Consider the following 20,956-nt stretch of genomic DNA (forward strand, 5'->3'; position numbering starts at 1 on the left):
GCCTATTCTCATTTCTAGCAAAGGGCTCAGCTCTGTGCTCCCTGTTATAAATCATATGCTAATTATAAGTGTAATCTGAACAGCTTTTACTTTTCTTTTAAAATGACGGTATAGGGCATAAACTTTGTTGTGATGTTGTGTTGCTATTTTGCCTGAGTTGCCTTTGTCCTCTAGCACAGCTCCACATGTAACATACCAGCAAAATACTGGGAGGCCAAGAACAGAGTTTGCATAAATTGCTTATACTGCAGGATTATGCCAATGGCACTGTCATTACTGCTGGTAATTTGATTCTAGCCCATCCTTTGACACATGCAACTTGAAGAAACTAAGTACCCATTAGGATAGATGTTCCTAAATGTGCTATCAGCCTGAAACTTTACATTATTTTAAAATACCTGGTAAAAATGAAAAATGCACACTCAGCCAAATGTTGGTTTTCATCTGTATGTCAGCATCAGATTGTTTTAATTCTTGATGAAAAGTTGATGCTTGGAAAAACCCAGGAGCAATGAGCCAAACTCTGGCCTTGGCGAGATCCCAGTTCTCCAAAAGCTGAACATCATCTGAGCAGTGCTCAGAAGCTTATGCCCTGTATGAGTCACTTGTACCTCTTTATTAGCAGTCCCTGGGAATCTGCCCCAAAGACAAATGGAATATTTCTGGCTCTGCCCTTGGGCTTTAGTGGATTTGTACTGGTATAACGGAACAGATTGGAATGGAGATATGACCCATTTTGGTTTCAGCTGGTGATGAGCTCCATTCGATGAGTTTTTAAAGGCTAAATCTGCACTTGTGTCAGGACTTCTAAAATCCCTGTGCAACCTGCAAGTCCTGCTGACACCCTCAGATGAGCTCTTTGCAGGCACTTGGATGTGAGCTACTGAGGTGGTTCCTGAGGCAGCTGATCTTTCCCCAACATGCTGCACAGGTACCTGACGCCTTGGCCTGAACTCCCCACTGCCATTTTGCTTTTAAACCATCCAGAAGGCCAAACACAACATACAAACACAGTTTTCTTCCTTCCAAGTTTGCAGAAGCTGCCCTTCATTACAGCACATGTCCCAGCTTAGCCAACATCCTCGTACTCCCAATCCTCTCCCTAGGCTGAAAGTGTGTTACAGAGCACAGGGTGTACCTGCCTTTGCTCACCCAACACATGCAGAGCAAATGAGGTGGGAAAGGATGCTGAAGGCAGGTAAACAGTGAGAAGATTTGGGGTTGGGAACTGTTTTCCTTTTCCCATTTGAATTAGTTGGGGGGATATGTTGTGCATTTCTTGTTTGGATATTATTTTCTTCTTTACATAACAGCAAGCAGGGAAGTTGCATACAAAACCTGACAACCTCATGATTGTAATCTTGAAAGAAAGACATTGGCAGGAATTGTAGCCAAAGTTCCCTTTCAATACTCAAAATAAGGTTCAGTGTCCTTCTTCACTTGCTGAAGACAGAGTTAAAGAAATGAAACCTCGGTAAGTCTGACAGGCTCACCAATATACAGTGTCATCTTTGAAACACCCTACCCTCTTTCCTTGGTTGCAGCTCGATAAACACCAGCAACTCTGCTCAGCCCTTCTCACCTGTTGCAGCTCTCAGACCTCTCCTCTCTTTTCTGCCTTGCTCTAAGGAGCAGACCATTACCCTTTTCCCTGCGGATAGCCTATCATGAGCTATTTTTATTCTCTCTGCAATTCCCTAACTTCCCCATGCCAAATACTCGCTAAGAGTCATCAACCTTCAGCAAGGCCGACAAATGAATCAAATCTGCTGCCAGGTCATTTAGGAGATGAGCCAGTTTAGACTTAGGGACATATTTTAATGGTCCCATACTGAGGGAATATTTTAAATGCTATAGATTTAAAAAGTCATCTCCAAACTTTTCAGAATAATTATATTCTGAGTAACAAACTGCAGATGAAACTTCAGAGGACTGGCTTCCTTTAGGAACATTAGGGCTTATAATAAACTATTTTTCTCCACTTCATAGATCAGTCCACCCACCCATTCTTCCACCTACAGGAGTAAACCTATATACAAATATATAAGGCCCCAAAGAGGAAGATTCATTTAGAATATCCTGTCCTTGGTGATTTGCTGAATGATTTGCATCACAATTTACAGGAACAGAATGTTTTTAGTTATCTTATCACTATGTATACTGCTTTTATTTCTCTCAAACTGTGTATCATTTTTTCTCCCTCCTACACTTTCCTTTCCCTTCAAGCTACAGGAGATACTGGGCACTGGTAAACTGATGCTGCACAATCCCTCTGAAGCAGATGTTTAGCAAAGATAGGTGATGTGATCCATGTATAGAAAACTCTTACCTGTCTCCCTGTGGATATAAAGTTCTGCTTTGAACATGGTTAGTATAGATCATCTAATGGATGTTGGTTTTTGTTCTTTTTTTCCCATCTAGCTCTTTTCCTTCTGTTGTCATAGTGGATCTATAGACAGGAAGAGTGAGGCACTGGGAGTTTTTCAAAACAAGGCTGTGTTAAAGTGAGGTATGTTTTGGAGGGTCGACAAAACAGCAAGGGGGAAGTTAGCAAATGAACCTTTGCTTTAAAACTGAGGACATGAAATGTTATCCTGCAGGACCTGAAGTCCATGGGACATAGGGAAATCTCACACCTTCCAGCTTCACGTGGTAGTCTGTCTCCCAGTACAGCCTGGTTTCTACTTCTTCTCTGAAGGAGGAACTGAAATATCCCAGAAATTCCCAGGGTCTGGTCCCAGGGAAAGGGAGAGGAGACAGCTACCCTTCCTAGGAAATGTGAAAAGCACGTAGCTGGCCAGATCTGCTTAAAGAGCTTACGAAGGCAGCTGAAGGAAAAAGGTACAGCCTATGCACTGGCCACAGTCACTCCTGACAGAAACACAGCCTGCCAGGAACACAGAATTGCCCGGGGCAAGCATTTACATGGCCGGGTGGTGTGCTGCTCCTGCAGACTGTGTCACTTGGCACACATCTGGCTGACACAGCTGGATCACTTCACTCAGGTGTTTTATTTTAGTGCCTGACATAACACTGGCAAGCCACATGCAATCACTGAAACCACTCTCCCATGCAGCCCCGTGGAGCTTGCTGATGAAGGAACGCTTTACACGCAGCACTTGCAGGCACCATCTCCACCATCCGCTTAGCCCTCTCGGCTGCAAATGCAGCTTTAGCACACAGCATCTAGATAAACTGAAAAGCTCCAAGGTTAAGTGGGAAATAGAAATCTAGTGACCCCTGTCTGGGCAAGTGAGCTTAATGACTTTGCTGTTGCTGCATGTACCAAACATATGCTGGCAAACATCTGTCTGAGCAGCCCCCTCAAAATAAATGATTGATGGAAGCGATTTGCCTTTAAAAATGGGATATATCAGCTAGGAGTCCTGCCAGAAAAGGGTTAATGGGATATATGAATTGGTAGTGAGTGGAAGAGAGAGTAGAGAAGCTGGAGTCAGAGGCAACACCCCTTGTTAGGTGTTTACCATGTCGAATCTAAACCGCTTCCACTGCATATGCAAGGCAGATGAATTACCCTGTAAATCCTATTACTCTGTGTGGATAAATCTCACATTCAAGTTAACAAGTCTGGAGAGCTGGGGAATGGAAGCTGCTGAATGGATATTCCAGGATCAAAACAACCGAGGACATGGGAGGCGACCGAAGCGATATGCGTACGCACACACACACACACACACATATCCCTCTTCCAGCATCCTTCTTCCCTCTATCATTAAATGGGAGGGATGCAGGACACAGGGGATCGTGTAGCAGAGCGTTTGGTGACATCCAGCAGGATTTATTTCACAGAAAGAGAAAGAAAACTTTGCTGCTGCTGTTAGCTTTACTAGGGGATTGCTCCCTTGATGCTTCAGGGTTTGTGCACTATCAGCTCCTCATACAGATCACACACTTATTTTAAATTACACCCAGTAGTTTTACAGGCATAACACACAGTGTGCACACTCACACATGCAGAATTTTTCTTCACTACGGGGGTTACTGCAGGTAAGTTGAGCAAAGCAGAATTTGAAAAAAAGAAACCTACAGAAAAAAGACTACTGCAGTTCAGCTATTTGGGACACTCCTACCTGAAAGCCCAAGTAGTGTCAGAAGTACCTTTGGCAAACGTGCACAATGAAACCAGAAATATAACACTCAATATTGCCAGTAAGCAAGGTTTCATCTGCAAGGATATCCTCATCACAACCAGACACACAGACACAGCATACACCCATTTATTTAGCCCTGCAAAAAACCCAACACACTAAGATACAATCTTCGTAAATGTCAGAGCTGCTATACCATTTTTTCACCAGCCTTTTCAACTATTGCTTCCATCTTCCCTCCCGACAGGGCAGAAAAAATAAATAAATAAAATTAAAAGACAAGAGCTTCCCAAAAGAACTTGCCTGAGAGTTCTGGAAGCACCAGGGATAAAGTTTTTGCATATATACAAAAAGAAGCATGGGAAGATCAATGGAACATCTGGCAAGCACAGCTGGATCCCTTTTCGATTCCTCTATTGATACTGCAGGGCTGGTGGAAAGTGTATGCTCACAAGAGCCGACTAACACAAGCAGATCTTTCCCCACTGAAATTCTTTCGATCCAGAGCACTACACAGAGGACAATGTGGCAAGAAGTGTTCAAAACCTTCACAATTTTTTCAAATTAAAGCACAAACACACACTCAGAGCCTGTTTGTAGCAGCTGCTGCTGCTGCAGTTTGAGAGGTAAAACAACACACACTCTCACCGAGACATACACACACAAATCTGTGTCACGTCACACGTACACGTCGCATACATGGGCAATATAGATGCACACACAGAAGAGGAAAAGTTGGCAAAATGCCCTACCTGAGGATAGCTGTGTCCCCTTGCCTCACGGTGATGTTATCGGTACCTCGGGTAAAATCCACGCTGCGGACTGGCAGCCCTGTAGGGAGAAGGCAAAGCAATCTCAGTAGGACCAGCGGTAATTGTTTCCGATCAGGCTGAGCCCTTGCTACCATGGCTGGTCTCGTCGAGTTTCACTGTCAGTACTTGTCTCTTTCTCTGCCTGTGTATGTGGACAGACAGACGTAGAAAGAAAAACAATAATAATAATGTACAACTCTCGCTCTGATCGACAGCCCGAGAAAGGGGAGGTGATTTCACAGTCCTTCTCAGCTGCCACTTTCTCTTGCTCTTTTCAGTCTCTTGCTGGCTTCTTTCCCTTCCTTGCCTTTTTTTTTTTTTTTTTTTAAGGCTTTTAAAAAAAAAAAAAAGTCTTAGCAGAACCTTCAAATAAAAAAAAAAGGGGGGGGGGGGGGAAGAAGCAAGACGAAAAAGTCAGGTAGCAAAATAACTACGAAATAATAACAATTAAATCGACCCGTTTAGAGTGATGAAGAGATGAAGGAAGGAAAAAAAAAAAAAAAAAAAAAAAAAAAGGAACAAGAGGAATCCTGTGCCGCCGGGATGCGGGAGGGGATAGTCCTGTGGCTGTGCAGCCTCCAGCCCCGCGCTCCCTCCTAACCCACTTTCCCAGGCGGAGCGAGGGAGGGAGGAGGAGGAGGAGGAGGAGAGAGGGAGAGAGGGAGGAGGGAGCCTTACTCGTGAGACGGCAGCTCGGCACCACAGCGGCGGCGGGCGCGGAGGGAGCCGCGGGCCGCGCTCCCCATCCCTCTCCCGCGGGCGCAGCCCCCGGGACACCGCGCCGGGGACCGGGACTGCCCGGGGGGACACGGAACGGCGGCCGGGGAGGGGAGGGGGGCACTGCAGCAGGGAGAGGGGGCTTGGAAAGGCATGAGGGCTGCAAGGCAGAGGGGGGGAGCCCCGAAGGAGTGGGGAGGAGGGAGAGGCAGAGAGGGAAGGGTATGGGAGAGGAAGCGGGGGCTGGGGAAGGGAGGACAAGGGGAGCGGGGAGCTAGAGCGGGAAGCAGAGAGAAGGCAGGAGCAGCCGGGAGCTGCTGAGCGGGAAGGAGGCACACGGAGTAGGGCACAGAGGACGGAGGAAGGTACAGCCAATATTCTCAAGATGAAACAGTGAGGAAAGAGGGTCTGCGGCCAAAAGTGCAAACAACTTGGCTGAGTGGCCTGAAGCCACACGCTGGCTGATTTACAGAGCAGCATCCTTGGCAACTGCCTCTGCAGCCTCAAATCTTGCTCCTTCCCCTCTCAGACTTTCCTCTCGCCAGATAACCAGTTGTACATCCCTTCCTCCCACCTCTCTCCACTCAGCCCTTCCCGCCCCCCACCTCCTTTCCCAGCCTCGGAGCGACGGACCGGAGACAATGCCGGCATTGAGCTGCCCGCGGTGTGAATGCTCGGCCTGTGCTGCCGGCTGCCAGAGCCCGCAGCTGAGCCCCGCGCCCGCCCGCCGGCAGCAGCGCTGCCCACCCGGGAACGCTCCCGCAGCCCGCAGCCCACAGCCCACCGCAAAGGGAAGGGAGATTAAATTAATGGAAAGGAATAAGCCGAATGTTTTATTGCTGATGCCTGCCTGCCATTCCACCAGCCCGATCTCTGCCTGCGGGAGGGATCAGAACTGCTCTCGGGGATGCTTCGCTAATGTAACCCTTCTGCGACCAAAGCACAGCGGGGCTGGGGACGGGGAAACAAAGAGGGAAAGGGGAGGTTTACGAGGGGTCCCGAGAATCAGGTGCAAGAAAAGCCATGGGGTTACTTGGCTGAGAGTTGCTGTCCTGTGTGGTCACAGTGCTGGTACATGTGTGTGCAGGAAGTGAAAAAACGGGTCTTGTTCGTAGCCTGCTTCACCTCTGCTCCTGCAGCCTTGTGGGATACACTGTGCTCAAACTGAAGAGACATAAGGAATGTCACTGTCATAGAAATGGCCATGTGGGACCAGATCAAAGGACCTTCTAACCCTTCCTCCCGTCTCCAAGCAGCCTAAAGCCAAAGCCTGGTGAAGCTCTCAAGCATAAGGCAAGCATGCAGTGGTACTGCCCCAGGGCACTTATCTATTTCTAGTGATTTATGGCTCAGGCATGTCCCCAGCCAGTGGCACTGCCTTTGTAGTTAGTGGTACTTGAATGATTTTCTTCTTCCAGGAATGCATCCAGATGCTTTCTGAACTCCTAGAAACTGGCCCCTGCTGCCTTGGTATGGAAAGGCTGCACTGTCTAAATACTTAAACAATCCCTGTAAGTGTTAAAGGCCCACAAATTAGGGACTAAGGTCATGACACTGCTGCTCCTGTGCCAGGCATGCAGCAGCAAGAAGAGATGACTGCTTTGTATTCAAGCCAAGGAGTGAGGCGAGTCAGACAGTTTCCTCTGCAGTAGACTTGGCACAGATAGCACCAGAGGGAGAGAGGAATGAGGAGCTAAAGGGGTTAATCCACACTCTAGATGTACCCAAGCTGCTGCAGAGAGAGATGCTGCTCCACAAGGATATTGCTTTGGACAAGACCATGCTGCTGACACCTGATTGCTGACTAGTAACCACCACTCTAGGATGGAGAGTGCAAGGCCAAGAGAGGCATCAGGCTGCCCGTGGCAGACTTTGAGTACAGCTAAAACACCTGGTCCCACATGAAGTTACCAATGAAAGAAATGCACCCCTCTCGCAAGCCAGTGATGCATGGATCCTTTTTACAAGGTCTCCCAAATATGTTTCATCTACATTTTATAAGAGCTATTGTATGTTAATTAAATGCCCGTGGAGTAAGGAAAACATATTTGTTGAAGATTAACTATTATGCAATGCAAGAAGCATCTGCCACCCAACTGCTAGAGCTCACTAAATATTTCCTTATCTCAGAGTATTTACTTAGGAGGCAATAACTATCCAGTTAAATCTAAATTTAATGCTTAGTTAAATATAGTTCATAGAAAGTGGCACCAATATGTTTTATACAGAAAACGACAGAGGGGGTTTCAGGGAGGGAGAAGGTAGGAAGGAATCCTGTCTGCAGTAAAATCCTGATTCAAGGTGGCACTGCATGGGGCCATGCCTCCCCACCAAGAGAGGTGCATCACAGAGGTCTCAGAGGCCCCTCTCTGCTGATGTAGCAGTACAGGGGATGATTTCATCTTCTTACACACTTATACAATCCTCATTAGAACTACTGTATCATAATCATTTATTATTATTATTATTATTATTAATAATAATAATAATAATAATAATAATAATTAATGGAGAGATGAGGAAGAAATTCCCTTGAGGGTCTTGTGAATCTTGTGAAAAATAAAACAAAAACAAAACCTAAAGCTGATAGGACTTTTTTGCTTTTAGAATTGTACAGAAGCAAAAGGAAGGGGTTGCATAGGTGTAAAAGGCCAAACAAGCAGGAATCACACAAATCCTAGGAGAGCGCCTCATGAGTAAAATAAATAATGTTATTTTTGTATGTGTTCCCAGAAGAAATAACTCTCTGGACCAATCTCCCCCTGCTGGAAGCAGATAACAGAACAACAGGTTTGGCTCCTAACTTTCCTACCGTCTGAAAACTTGAGGAAAAATTCAGGTAAACAGTCATAGCATGGACACCGAAAATCCATACCACAGCCTTTTAATGCCATTTATCAGTACTCCTGGTAGCTGCAGGACTGGCAGATTGAATCTGACTGACCAGATTTTGTCACTATGCAGTTCAGGAATGGACAGAGCAGCATGAGCCCAGCCCTATAGGTACCAGCCACATCACCCCCCTCCAAAGCAAAACACTTAAACCCTGTTTAAAGGGAACAGGGCCCAGAGCAACACACTTTGATGAGCACAGACTGTAAGGCACAGCCAGAGACATGATAGAAATGTTTGGATGGCAGGTTCAGGAACATATCTGTATTTCCACACTATGAATGTGGGATTTGTTTGTGTACCAAGCTGGAAGGAAAACAGCAGTATGAGCTGAGGCAGCCAGGCTGTCCCTGCTTTCCAGCTTTGAGGGGAATGGGCTGAAGACATCACTGTGTGGACACCTGGGGTGGCTAAAGGAGGGAGCCTCATCGCTGGTCTTGGATGGGCAGGAGATATGTTGAGATATGCCATGCTGAGCTGCCCTAGGACAGGTACTCAGGTCCCCTCTGCCTACCTGTGTGGCAGTTCACTTTTTCAGATACTCAGGGACTGACATTGTGAAAGCCTGAAGTGCCATCTGCTTTTCATGGAGAGCCAAGAGACACTGAAAGCATGGACTCTGTCCACAAATAGGAGTGGGGTTTTTTTTTGCATTTGAGGTGGCTAAATGCAAAGACAGATCCATGCACTCCAATCAATGCCAACTGCAACAACCATCTGTATGCTGTGGATGGATGGCTGCCCTCTAGGACTGAAGTGAGGCTCACCAGCTTACACCACAAACAGCCACAAAATGGAACTTTTCTCACTTGACTTTCATTCACTGCCAGCCACACCAAAACTGGTGACTTGATCCTAAATATTGCTGAAATCAGGGAAAAGGCATTTCTGAAAAATACTGAAAAAACAAACTGCTCACACAAAGTCTCCAGACCATATCATGACTGACACAGTAGTTTCAAGGGGACTCTGCAATGGCTCTGCCAGCAGAGTCCAGACACAGAGGGATTTTATTTGGGATATCTGCAACAGTGAGTGAAAACGTATGATGTTTTGTGAGCTATAACACATTTAGTCAAGACACACTGCTGCACAATGCAGCAGAGCCTGCTCAAAGCTTCTCAGCCATGAAGAGAAAATGCAATTTTGTCTCATTGGCAGAGGAGTTATGGAGAGGAACGAGGAAAAGCCAAAGGGGTTTCACAACATGGTGAGGAGGATTAAGGGACCGTGGAAGGACAGCCGTGATCTCTCTGTCCTCTCTTCATTCCCATATCTGCAGCTCCTACATGCAAACATTTCTGCTCTGATGTGCAAGGACAGCATCCCACTGCAATTAACCAGTTGTGTTCCATTCTCCTTTGGTCCCTGGGATACAGGGAGCCATAAGAGTAGAAGAAAAGGAGGAAAAGCAGGGCTAGAAGAGAGATGGGAAATTAAACTTGCCAAGCACTTATTATAGGGAAAAATTCTGCTGTTTGAGAAAAATACATATATATGGTTTCTATGAATACTTTGCAAGCCTAAAAATTAAACTGGCTTTCTTTGCTGAAAAGAAGATCCAGTTTAGAGCCAAGGCTAACATCCAGACATGTAATGCAACAAGACCAAGCTTCCTCTGAAGTAAGGACCTCATTAGGTAGAAGAATTTACTGCATCAAGAGCCCTAAGTAAGGCCATAACTGCTCTTGATAACATGCATGCACAACACTTCTCTCTAAGCATGGTCACTGAGCTGTAGCAGAACTCTTTCCTGTACAAGAACAAGAGTTGATTTTCACCAATTTGTAACCTTGCTGCTATGCAATTGATCTGGTTTCACAATTGATCTCCTTTGTGTGGACAATTTAGAGGTCAAGGGCCAGATTCTCAATTGCTGTAAGCTGACATATCAGCACCACTGGCAGAAGAGCTATGCTGATCTACACCAGCTAAAAAGCAAGTTGTGAAGTTCATCTTCTTCTGTGCCACATGGGTAGAGAGCTGTGTTATCACCTTTGAAAGAAAAAAAAAAAAACCAAAAAACAACTTGTTTGACTGGATGAAGAGATTTTGTGCTCAGACTTTTCAGAAAGTTTCACCTTTACTTAAAGACCAAATCTGAAGGCTGGACAGGATGAAAATAGTAGCCTAAAGATGCCCTTTTTTAGCCTAAAGATGCCTTTTTTTCATCAGTATGGCCAAGCAGAATTAAAGAATTAGTACTGCACATGGTTTGTAGCCTAATTACTGGTTGCTATCACAGCAACTACTTGTGAAGAACTACAGACTCATTTGTAGAAGGATCCTTCCTGCTTGAGAGGGTCAAGACCCTGTTTTGTTGGTTTTTTTTTTTTCTTGAAACAAAAGTTGCCTTTCCAGTCTTATATAAATACAATACGAGAATAAAAGTCATCAGTAGTGTCAAGAGCATCACACTGCCTTTCCCCTGAAAGATCACATATCATTAGAGGTTTCCTTACCAACACCTTACAACTGGACTGTGCACCTGCTTCTTGCCAGAGGGTGACAAATCAGTTTGAAACCACTGGAGGCCAGGCTGTTCAGCCAGTGCTGCTGTGTGGCAGGTAGCCAAGGTGCCTGCCATCTCCCAGCCCCAGCAGCAGTCCCAGTGGGAAAATGTGGGACTTGTCCCCAGCAGAAAGGCTGGCCCAAGGCTTCAGCAGCAGGGGAATAGCTGATCCCAGTTTGGACATTCCTCGTGGGAACAAAGTAATATGTCAGCCTGTTTTTTTAAAATGTGACTATTGGAGTTAGGCATGCAAATCTAGACAAGCAGTCCATACCTCCCACTGAGGACAGCTTCAAAATCTCTTTATATTTGGCAGCGAATGGTTGCTTCACCAATGTCACACAACACTTGATGAGTCAGGCAGAGCCAGACTTCAACCCGACAGGTCCTTAAATAAGACACTTCCCCATAGGAAGGCAGTAGTTCTCTCTATCTGCTTACTCCTAGTATCTCCCAAAAACTTTCCTCCCAGTGCTGGTGAATGTTTACTGCTCTCAGCAAAATTAATTAGGATTGACTTCACAAGTAGCTACAGTGGTTAACAGTCCCTCCCAACACAGAAGCAGAGAGATGACCCAAAGGTTGGGAAGTTCTAGGAGGACAGTCCAAATTCCTCAGTGAATTTGGGCAAATTAATTAATGAAGCAATCACAAAGGCATAAAAAGTTAATTTCCCTAGACTCCCTCTGCCCTCAGAGAAGTAATCTTGTCTTGAGGGCACTCGGAGCAGATGCCTAATTTAACCATTTTAAATTGTCCTGTCTCTCAGGGCGTGTCAGAGTTTACAGCTCCATTGCAGAGATCCTCACACAAGCTTCCAGTCATGCACACAGAGTGAAGCCCTGAAGGCTGCAGGGTGATCTGACACGATCTGACGCTACTCTACACAAAGCCCCTGCAAGACTCAATCTACAGAACATGCCAGGCATGACCTATTTCCAACGTGCTCCTTAACAGGGCCCAAAACAACTGCCTGGCAGTTGCAAGGGACGTAGATCACTGGAGACAGGAATTCTATACAGCTGAGAGGTGGTCAAACCCATCCTGCGGAGCCCTGATGCATATTCGATGACCTGCGCTGGCATGGAGTTCTTGACACAATGCTAATGGATGAGCATAATCACTCTGACAGCAATGATTCTGAAGAGAGCTCCAAAGTCTTGCTGAAAAGATACATTCTACACATCCATCATTACCGGGGAATTAATTTTATTGTGAAGAATAGAGTGCAGCAGCAGGCTGTTGTGCCATGCATTTTCTTGTCCATTACAACAGCTCCAGCATTGCTTTTATGAAACTTAAACTGAGGCCTGCAGCAAGACAAGAAAAATTCTCAAGTTTTGTGGTGTCATCAGGACACAAGGCAGTGTCAGAAAGCCTCACATGCAAGAGGAATTTGTATGCAAAAATTTGGAGAAAGTTTCCTTTGAAACTATGACCTGCCTGAATTCAAGCTTCTAAAAACACTTCCATTCATTTCACTGTGTTCAGCTTTGCAAATAAGGAAAACATATCTTTAGCATGTCCAAATCTTCAAGATGAAAAGCCAGGAGAAGTGTCCCACAGACACAGGTTCAGTTAATACTATCCTTACAGGTTACAGGTCAGGAGTGTCTCTGCATCAGCATTTAGAATTGGTGCATGCCTTCTCTTTCAACATAAACTTTTTTATGTTTCAGCTTTTCTTCTTATCTTTCCACTACTCTCCTCTAAACTTCTCACCCTGATATTTTCAAGTTTCTCTCCCTTTCCTGTGTTGCTCCCATGCCCCATTTCTGTCAGGCCATGTCATATTCTTACATTTTAAAGCTGGAAGGGACTTTTCAGATCATCCTATCCAGAAGCCTGCCTCAAGCCACAGAAACTCACCGACTTCCTGGGTTCAATGATTAATTAACACATCAGATTAGGAATTTTTCTTGTTGTTTTAAACACAAATGCTATTTCCTTTATCATCCAGCCACTGAATTGAATCATGCTTTTGTCTGCTTAAATGGTTGCCTAATATTAAATACTATCTCCTTGAAATAATACGTTGTATCTGTTTGAGTCTTACATGGTACCACTTTTGTTCCTAGCTCAATACTTTGCCACAAATGCCAAACACCTGGTGCCAGAGAGGAAAATAGGGTGCTTTCAGCAGCCTCTAAGAGAGCTGGCAGATGCAAGATTAATATCACTCTCCTTGATACGGGCCAGATAGCAACGAAGCAGGGGCAGGAGTGGCCATTTAAGGTCCAAGTCTAAGCATGGGAAAGGGGGAAATAGGAGTAGGGGTGGAACAACAGAGGACCTGCCCTCCAAGAGGTGCAGAAATTAGGTAATTTCTCAGAGACAGAAGGCATTTTTCTGGAGTTAATTCCAGCAGCTCACTCAGTCAGACAGGACAGAGGAACCTCCAGTTCTGTGCTCAGATGCAGTGGCCATGCAGCTCTGTGGCCTGTGGGCTTCACCACTTGCAGGAGCAGCACCTCCTCATCCCAGGACCACCCTGATTCCATTTCATTCCAGCTCATGTTAAAATCCGCATGTATAAATAAAGCAAAACCCAAGTGTGGACAAACTTGCAAACTGCTCAGATGAAGCAATACTTCTCAAAAAAAAGCAATACTTTTCAAGGGACAGAAATTCTTGCATGGACCACTGCTTATGACTCTGCTAAGGCTGGGCTGGATGAGGGATGCACACATCCTAAAAAGGCTCCCTGAAACAGAGGTCTGGGGAGTCCATTTATAAAAGCCTTCCAGGCAAGAGTGAGAGTAAGTAGGTGTTCTCTTGAAGGGGCATAAAATCTTTGTGGGGACTTGACCTGGTTCAGGCCATGTAGTGCCAGCAAATGCTCACATTCACACACACACACAATTTACTCAGCTCCAGCAACCTGTTAGATCCAGCAGCTGTCAGGGCTTTGTGAAACAAAGAGCCCACAACCCACACAGGAACAGAAGCATTGCTTCCTGTGAAACCGCTGGGGGTTATGCATAGTCCTGGCCTTCAGTGACACTTTATTGCTTTCTTAATTTATACAACACACCAGTATTTTTTTAAAATAATGTAATGAGCCTAATAGCTTCTTCCAGCAAGCAGAGATCAGGGAAGGACAAAGAGCAGGTTGGTCAGAGCACATACAGCAGCTGGCTGAACAAAGGCAAGTGATCTGAAAAAAAAATCACTGAAGTTGGATCAGACTGGAGCAAGATAATAAGAAAAGGCCCAAAGAAAACCTTTGACGAAGAGATGAAGCTCTGAATAGGGCACTTACATGCTTCATTACTTGCCCTCTGATAGAGGAATAGACTGGAAGATGAACTCCAAATACCACACCTATCGCATGTGTGGGTGAGGCTACCTCAAGTGTCCTCCAGGAAAATCTATTTTTCAGCCAAAGTCATTATCCATAACACCTTTTCACCTTATTCTTTCAGTCTGCAAGGAATCATCCCGTGTTTGCTAGATATCAGTGGGAATCAATGAAGGGCCTGAATTTGTGAAATGGAGGGCTCCAAATCACCGACTGTATCTGCTTTTGAGCTTTTGGTAAGACAACCACTTTCACATACAATTTTGAGAAAGAATGGTAAAATTGGTTTACCAGAGCTGCTTTTCCTCTGGTGAGAGTACAGCGCAAAGGAGCTGGCAAGAAAACTTTCTACAGGCTTGGGGTGATAAAACCTTACTGCCAAGTGCAAGGGGTTACCTACTGATGTGATGAGGATTCTGTGGAAGAGGGTGCCAAATTTGTCTATCAGCGTCTGAGATATCAAAGGCAACCCTGACAGGGAGTAGCCCCTTGGATGAAACAGGGGGATATAATCAAGTGGACCCCTGCCACTGATTTCTGCAGGGCTATGATTTCATTTCTTGAAGCCTGCCTCTCTCTCTCATTCTCTGTAAACTGCTCTTGGCTGGAGAATGAGTGCAACACGAAGAACAAAGCAAACACAGAAATTAAGACACACCTTCAGATTCATGTCAATTTAACTTAACTACAACAATTTTCCAGTAAGCTCATTGCTCATCAAAGGGAGGAACAAACAGTGAATCTGGATGGCTTCAGACAGACACAGCATAAGCAAATTAAGTGCAAATTTCTCTTGCACCCAGCTCATTCAGGACACCCCTGTTCTGTCCATCAACATGCCCCGGTATTCCTGCCCACTCTCACCATCTGCTGATGTAGCTAAGTCCTGAAAAGAAGAAGCTGCTATTGCCCATGAATTTTTAATGTAGCAAGGAAAAGGCTGCAGGAAGAAGAATATTTGGTGGCATTTACTCCCTGTGATCAAAGCCATTTCATGTCTCTTGTGTGATATTATTAGAACACAATATGAAGTGAAAGCAGCGTTCAGATTGAGGTCCCTATTCAAGAAACATTTTCTGCAGAGGAGAATGCGAGAACCAATGCCAGCAGGAAGCCCGTATTCTTACAGCCTCTCTCTGCCCACATGTATCTGCATCACATGACAGAAAGAGCCAAGCAGGTACCTTAACTCCATTTCCCTCTGTCAAAAGCACGATGTTCAATGGGACACTTCCACTCACCTGTGAAAGCTTTCCAACACCCAAAAGTATTTGTATGGTCAGCAGTAAGAGACCCCATTCTAAAGAAATAACATGCCACAGAAGGTCACTGCTGTCACTGGCATTTGTTAAATAAAGTACTGACTGTGTGCTTGTACACACCAAGCAACCACCTAAGAGAACACAATTCCACAGAGCTGAATATGTCTTGTCTCTGTCCTATCACGAGCTGAGCCAATCCTCCAGAGCCAAGAGGCACAGGAAGACCATACAGGAAAATCTGTTATCCACTCAGTGAGCAGAAAGGGAATTTTTAGCTATTGAGAAAGGGGTATAGGGGTTCAGACACATTTGGCTCTCAAGAAGTATAGATTAATTCCAGACCTTTCCTCTACTAAAGGACATAACAAAACACATGCTAAAGTAAGTTTTTTGAAGCTTCTTCCTCTGACCTCAGACAAACATGGATGCATGAGAATATTCCCCTGGGAAATATCTGCTGAAGCTGAATATGCTGTAATTGTAAATTGCCAGTCTTATTGCCATTGTTCAATTGACAATAAAACTCAGGCACTGAGAGGCCACACTGATCAAACTCCTAGCCACAAGCAATGTCTCCCATACAGATGACATTCTGTTGTTTGAGACCTTCTGAAGCAAATCAGTCCACTGCTGGTAAGTGTTTGACGAGTGCTTCACGAAAACCTGATGCCTTGTTCACAATAAACCTCTGTTGGCACTGAGGATGCATTGTTAACACTAGCTGAAATTCTCAACCACTATTCCACAGCTTAAAGACTGAGATATCTGTAAGCGACGGTCAAAGTTCGAAAAACAGCAAGGATACCTGTGCAAAAATATTTGCCCATTGAATCCTCCTGATATGAGACTCTTGGCTGCTCACTGTAAACCATCACAGGAATGCATCTGCACTAATACCACACAAGTAAAAGACAAGCAAACCACAAGGGAAGCTGAAGTGAAATTTAAGTATTTTGGTAACCATAATGTCTGTAAGTGAATGCTGACAGCCATCATGCAGATGTTTACAGAGGTAACAGAAAACCTCTGGATGGACCTTGCTGCTTTACATTCTTCTGAGCTGGACTACGAGAAAGCTGAAGAAGGACTTTAAGTAAGGGCACAGTGATTGGACAAGGGGGAATGGCTTTAATCTGAAAGGTAGTAGGATTAGATTAGATATTCAGAAGAAACTCTTTACTGTGAGGGTGGAAAGGCACTGGACAGGTAGCCCAGAGAAGCTGTGGATGCCCCCTCCCTGGAAGCATTCAAGACTAAGTTGTGTGGGGCTTTGAGCAACCTGTTCTAGTGGAAGGTATCCCAGCCCATGTCATTGGGGTTGGAAGTAGAAAACCTTTAAGGTCTCTTCAAACCCAAGCCATTCTATGATTTGGTGACTCTGGTAAGGGCTCTGTACTGGACGTATCTTTGTATGCCACTGTGCAAATCAAGCACAGTTGACCGAAGCTGAGAAAAGGCCATGAACGCTCAAAAATATCGAAAGGAACCTGCAAGACATCAACACCATATATAATGTGCCTGCAGTCCCTCAAAGCTCTGCAGTGAAAAAGCCCTATGGAACAGGAGATCTGTTCATAAATAGGAAAGCAGCAATGTGTCATTGCTTAAATCTTTGGACTGCTAGCTGCTTTGCTCTTACTGCCACAGAGAATTGCACAAAGGATTTAGGTTTCACACAAGGTGAACCCTTCCTGCTTCACCTACACAGCACAACAGAGCTGTGGGGGATGTTCCAGGCATTGCAAGTCCGTAAGGAAAAAAACTGGTGAAGGAGAGTCAGGGTGCAATCCATTGTGGAAAGAGGCCTGTGACACCACCATACTCTGCGTGTGCATGAGTATGAGCAAGGTGAAACTGGTATACGTGATACTCCAACTTAGTCAGATGACTGAATAGGACAAATATTAAGTTTTAGGTTCTGTGGTTTTTTTGTCAGGAAGCAATGCTTACAAAAAGAAAATAAACCAAATCAGCTCAGACAGAAAGGACAAAAATCCCTTATTTCACCTGGAAATCAAGCCTTTCTTATAATTTCCTTTTTTTTTTTCAGCTTTCTAAAGATGTCCTCACTTCAGGAGGCAATCTTAAAACATAGTGTTTGAACACATTTGCCAGCACAGAGTCAATGTCTTGATGACTGGAGAACATGCAATACACTTCTAGTTTGCTAGATGTATTCAACTCCCTACGGAAAGATTCAAGATGTCATCAGTGTCAGACTGATGACCCTTAGCTCTGCAGTCAAGAGCTTTTACAATGTGAAGGTGGTGTCCATTGTTTCAAGTTCCTGTAGTATCTTTCCATAAAGCTGACAAGTGTTTGAATAGCTGCAAGAAGGACGGATGGGGTTGAAACATAGAGAAACATTTTGTGATTAGAATATGATTACTGAGCTAATGAAGCTCTCATAGCAAATCCTAAAAGGATGAACAAACTGCTTAACTTTGCCTTATTCCCTGAATCCAGAAGTTCAAGATAACTTTTCCCATCATCTTAAAGCTCTAGTCTTCCTCAGTGTTCTGGTTCTGGATGCAATAATTTTTTCCTCAGTAGTGGGAGCAGGTCTGTTTTTTGGGTTTAGTATGAGAATAATGTTGATAAAACACTGATATTTTGGTTGTTGATAATTAGAGTTTCCCTTAAGTCAAAGACCTCTCCATTTTCCATGCTCTGGCAGTGAGAAGCACAAGAAACTGTGAGAAGGATGACCAGAACAGGTGACTCCTACTGGCCAAAGGGATATTTCATATCATAGAACATCATTCTCAGTTTACACGATTCAGGGAGTCACCCAGAAGAGGGGCTGATTGCAGTTTGGGGACAGGTTTGGTTTCAGTCAGTGAATGGTGAGCAACTGAGATGTGGATCACTTGTTTTTCTTGGGTTTTTATCTCTCTCTTCTTTTATTACTATTTTTATTGTATTTTGCTTTGTTTCAGTTGTTGTACTGTTCTCATCTCAACCCATGAGTTTTATTTTTTTTTCCCTGATTCTCTCCCCATCTACCGGGTTGAGGGGGAGGTGGGCAAGCAGCAGGTGGTGCTTGGTTGCTGCCTGGGGTTAAACCACAACACTTGATTATTTCACCAGAGTGGAAGAGATTGCCAAATTCTGTCATCCCTCTGAAAGATACAAAAGCTGTTTTGATGACTCATCTGGCAAATACAGCAACTACTGCCAATTAATACTAAGCCAGAATATAAAACTTTGGAAAATTAAGGCAAAGGGAAATAGCGTTTAAGACTAGGAAATGTTTCAAAAAAACCCCACAAAGCATTCAGTATGATTTGTAGATTCTCCTTTTGTCTTAGACCAGCCAGAGAGATGATTAATGCTTTCTCATTATTTCTTAACAACATTTGGAATATAAGCAATAAGAAGTAAAGAAGAAAAAACCAATGTAGAAACGTTTCTTCTTATTCCCTCATCAGACATCCTCAAAAGAAAATACAGAAAGCCTACAGTAAGATTTACATTCATTTTAAAAAAAAATAAAACCTGAAAAATTCCAATCAGTGCCTGCATTTAGGATTCTAACTTGGTACATATGCTCTTTCAAAAAAATATTCTTCCTTGCTCTGTTCGTACAGGGACTTAAGAAGTGCAAAGAGCGTGTATTTAACTAGCTAATGTGTATTAAGAGCTTAGCACAAATAAGGCAACATGCTTCCATGATGTATTAAAAATCAGTTAGTTAAACCTCAAGCTCCTTCCTTCCATGACGCTCAACATATGTTAAGATCACACTGCCTTGTTTTCATTAGGCTGGTAATACACACCCCCAAAGACAGCTTCACCTTAAAGCTCCCCTGAGAACTGAGAATGACCTAGAGGTTTAGCTATGTTGGCAAAGCCATCCTAAGTTGACGTTCTGCTGATGTGGCGGTAATGTACTTCCTATATCTTCATTCCTTCAGTAAACACTCTTTGCAAAAGGATTACAAGACCAGGGAGCTGCATCTGCACTTTGGCTCTTGTAGTGTCACATTCAGCATCGCGTTTCTGCGTGCCTGTGACCAGAGAAACAAAGGTTTATAGCATGGACCTGGTCCCCGGCACAAGGAGGTGCAAGCTGGCCAGCAGGTTGGCAGAATGTCAACTGCTGCATGTCAATGCCTACAGACAAACTGAGGCTCATCCTGAAATTGTCTTGCTTTGGTTCATGACTTCTGATCATAGGGTAGGAAAGAAAATGCTACCTGTCCCAGTACCTGTCTGAATCCATCCTGATTTTTCTTTCCTAAATGACAGCATTTAGTAAGAATTTCACCAAGTCTACAAGCTACTTTTACATTACTTCAATTTAGGTTTTCAGCATGAATTCCAAAAGAAAATTTCCTGCCTCTGAGGTACAACAGCATGTTAACTATACCAACTGCCCCTTCAGTGAAAGGGCTAGTCCCCATGTACTCATCACTTCCTGTGTGTGTGGAGTGTTTCTCCACTCAAGTTGCCAAAAAAGAAGTAAATTTTTTCTTCTGCTCTTTTACCTGCTCAGGTGGGACAGTCACCCAGTTGTCACCAGGCCGGAGACCTAGTTGGTGAGGCACAGAGGTGCCTAGTCAGGCACCAGAAACCATCACAGAGTCTAAAAGAGGCTTTTAAGGCCCTGGCGACACATTCACTGTGTGTGCTTCCTCTGCTTTACAGCTGATTCACATGGAGAACCACCAGGCTCTCTCCAGAACAGGAAAAATAACTGCATATTATCTGTTTAAAAGCCTCATAATCCTCAGGCAACAACTGAGTAGTAACTGCAGTGACAGGCAAAATTTTTCTGCTTCATATTAATAAACCCCAACACAATGCTATGGCTTGCTGCATCAAAGGCTTTTACATAAATGACTTTTGTTTTGTTTTGTTTTTTAATTAACACTAAAACAAAGAATATACGTGTGGAAGGACTTGAGTGTTAAAGGCATTGTTTAGGTTTCCATTTGCTGCACATGTTGGTTTTGAGGAACTAGACTACATCACTGGAAATAAACAGAAAGCAAACAAAGAGTACAAATGGGGGAAAAGCAAATAATCCCTGTGTTTTAGTGGTCTGACATGTCATTTTCCAGACCAGGGGTGAAAATCTCTTCCCCAAAGGAATATCACTGTAACTTTTTTTCTGGAGACCAACTGCCCAGTGTCAGTTGTTAAGAGTCACTGCTTGCCCTAGATATGTTTGCTGACATAGGGACACACAAAGCCATGACAGTGAGAGAAGTGACATCTTCTGCAAGTGCTTTTTCTTTAGATTGGAATAATGCAATTATGAAGCAGTCTGCACATCTTCATCTTATTCCCATAAACTGCACAGACAGAAAGAGCCTCCTCCAAAGTGCGGCACCCCTGGAGCTGAG

General features: G+C 44.3%; 1 protein-coding gene across 5 annotated transcripts in view; it reads right to left on the reverse strand.

Annotated features, from left to right (window-relative positions):
- Nucleotides 1-20,956, reverse strand: part of LSAMP (limbic system associated membrane protein) — a 993,127-nt gene that overhangs the window by 300,967 nt on the left and 671,204 nt on the right. For 3 of the 5 annotated variants that reach the window (XM_066175261.1, XM_066175259.1, XM_066175263.1), the window contains exon 1: nucleotides 4,862-5,270. In XM_066175261.1, coding sequence (XP_066031358.1) covers nucleotides 4,862-5,016 — 155 coding nt within the window. In that variant the 5' untranslated portion in view covers nucleotides 5,017-5,270. Of the gene's footprint in view, nucleotides 1-4,861; nucleotides 5,271-20,956 lie in introns of those variants that run through there. The other 2 variants (XM_066175262.1, XM_066175260.1) reach the window with 1 other exon arrangement.

This window comes from Chamaea fasciata, unplaced genomic scaffold, assembly GCF_029207755.1.
Source record: "Chamaea fasciata isolate MVZ Bird 193981 ecotype frontalis unplaced genomic scaffold, bChaFas1.0.hap1 SCAF_2, whole genome shotgun sequence".
Classification (NCBI taxonomy): Eukaryota; Metazoa; Chordata; class Aves; order Passeriformes; family Sylviidae; genus Chamaea; species Chamaea fasciata.